Source organism: Olea europaea, unplaced genomic scaffold (genome assembly GCF_002742605.1).
Source record: "Olea europaea var. sylvestris unplaced genomic scaffold, O_europaea_v1 scaffold23411, whole genome shotgun sequence".
NCBI lineage: Eukaryota > Viridiplantae > Streptophyta > Magnoliopsida > Lamiales > Oleaceae > Olea > Olea europaea.
In genome coordinates, this window is record NW_019241527.1 from 1 (window position 1) to 1697 (window position 1697).

General features: G+C 35.6%; 1 protein-coding gene across 1 annotated transcript; it reads right to left on the reverse strand.

Moving 5' to 3' along the window:
* Positions 1 to 28: 28 nt before the first annotated feature.
* On the reverse strand, positions 29 to 1514 carry LOC111381622 (probable serine incorporator). Its single transcript, XM_023005419.1, has 5 exons — positions 1361 to 1514; positions 1132 to 1156; positions 861 to 950; positions 582 to 753; positions 29 to 451 (listed from the first exon to the last, which is right to left on the reverse strand). Exons 1-5 carry the CDS (start codon positions 1503 to 1505, stop codon positions 374 to 376), a joined length of 510 nt encoding a protein of 169 aa, XP_022861187.1. The 5' UTR covers positions 1506 to 1514; the 3' UTR covers positions 29 to 373.
* Positions 1515 to 1697: the final 183 nt, after the last annotated feature.

Here is a 1697-nt window from a genome sequence, read left to right on the forward strand (position 1 = left end):
CAATTCAAGAAGAAAGTGACTTGATGAAAGCTAGTAACAACTAGTGGCGTGGGATGGAAAGCGAATAGACGGAAAAATCTAAGGATAAAACAAAATCTTAGAAAACCAATTTGTGCATATCAAACCAATGTATGAGTTTCCTGGTGAAATGTATATGTTAAACGGCCTCTGACAATTTCAACTAGTTCTCACGTGATCGTTTTTAGTGCATGTTTGGTAAACAGTATTGGATATCATAATAGTAGTGCAATCCAATGACCCCTACCACGTGTATAGGTTGGACGAGTGTCAAGATTAAAGGATCCCTTTAAAGAAGACTCGGCATGGGGAGATATCAAAAGGGGTATTTTTTTACCAATAGAGAATACCATTGTTACCTTCTGATAGCAGTCCAACAAAGGAATACAATATAAGATGCCATGATCCCTGAAGAGAGAAGGCCTCTATTCACCTGAATTGAGTCATTTAATAAGTTTGTTTGTCTTTATTGAATCTGCCACAACTTGAATAGATTTGAAGATTTTTTCTACATTTTTTTTTATTTTTTTTTTATTTTTTTATTTTTGGTGAAATAGATTTACCTTGGAATGCAAGGATATAACCATCATCACGACTAGCAAAATCACAGTCCACGTGATGAAGAATATGTTAAGAGCGCACGATGGTTTTGAGGCATAAAGCATGTACATCACCACCAGGCCACATACAGAGACTATATAAAATAGTGTTGACATGAATAATCCGAGGGAACAGCTGCCATCGAAATTTAAAGAAAAGGGGTAAATGTGCCCGATAGCCTGGATCTTTTTCTAAGATGAAATCTCGTAAGTACATAGTTTCTAGAAACAAAAAGTGTGTACCTAGATTTATTTCTGTCATCAGGCATCCAATAGTTATTCCACCAGGTGATAAACTCAATGACACTTATGAGCTGCAGAATCAGAAAAACCCTGCACCATGAGTTAATAAATAATTGACATCATACTTCTTCATCTACCCTTTACTTTTTATGCACTGTAACAGAGAGTTCTTTTTAGTTTTGAATAACAGTAATGCTGATATAGGGATAAGTCGGGAACTTGATTGATGGCGTTTTCAGGTCAAAGAAGTTTTCAAGGATTTGAAGGTTACCCTGCACCAACACGAGCAAGTTCACCTGCAAAAAGGACAGGAATAACCTTTTACATAACAGGACGGAAGAAGAGAAAATGATGGGACGACACTTTAGAAAGGAATAATGGGGTTCGCGAGACAAATTTCCATATTGCTTTGAAGAAAGCTTTATAGTTGCAACTTCAGTAATTACCAATACAAAGTTTGCTCAAGAAAACTTAAGGAATTGCGTTTATAACTATCATACCGTATATTTGAATGTAATATGAGGGAATGAAGAATGGAATCGCCAATGATATCATCAGTATAAGGAATTTCAGTCCCCACCATCCAGAATGCCAAGCATTGCGAGTTTCATAAAATTTTCTCGTGTTAAATGTTGTTAGAAACATTACGAAGAAAAATATCTAAATCATATGTCAAGGAAAATCTATACAATCAAACGATGCGGAGGATAGATTTCATGTAGCCGACCCCAAATTCTTTGGAGACAAGGCTTGGTGTGTTGTTGTAATGGTCAACCAACCAAATGTAGAAATCTAGAATAGAGGCCCGAATAAATATATATATATATATATATATAT

Coding starts and splice junctions, on each gene's coding strand:
- LOC111381622 (XM_023005419.1), bottom strand. CDS start 1,505: ATGTTTCTAACAACATTTAACACGAGAAAATTTTATGAAACTCGCAAT. Junction 754..860: donor GATGACAGAAATAAATCTAG/GTACACACTTTT, acceptor TTTCGATGGCAG/CTGTTCCCTCGGATTATTCA. Junction 452..581: donor TTATATCCTTGCATTCCAAG/GTAAATCTATTT, acceptor GACTCAATTCAG/GTGAATAGAGGCCTTCTCTC.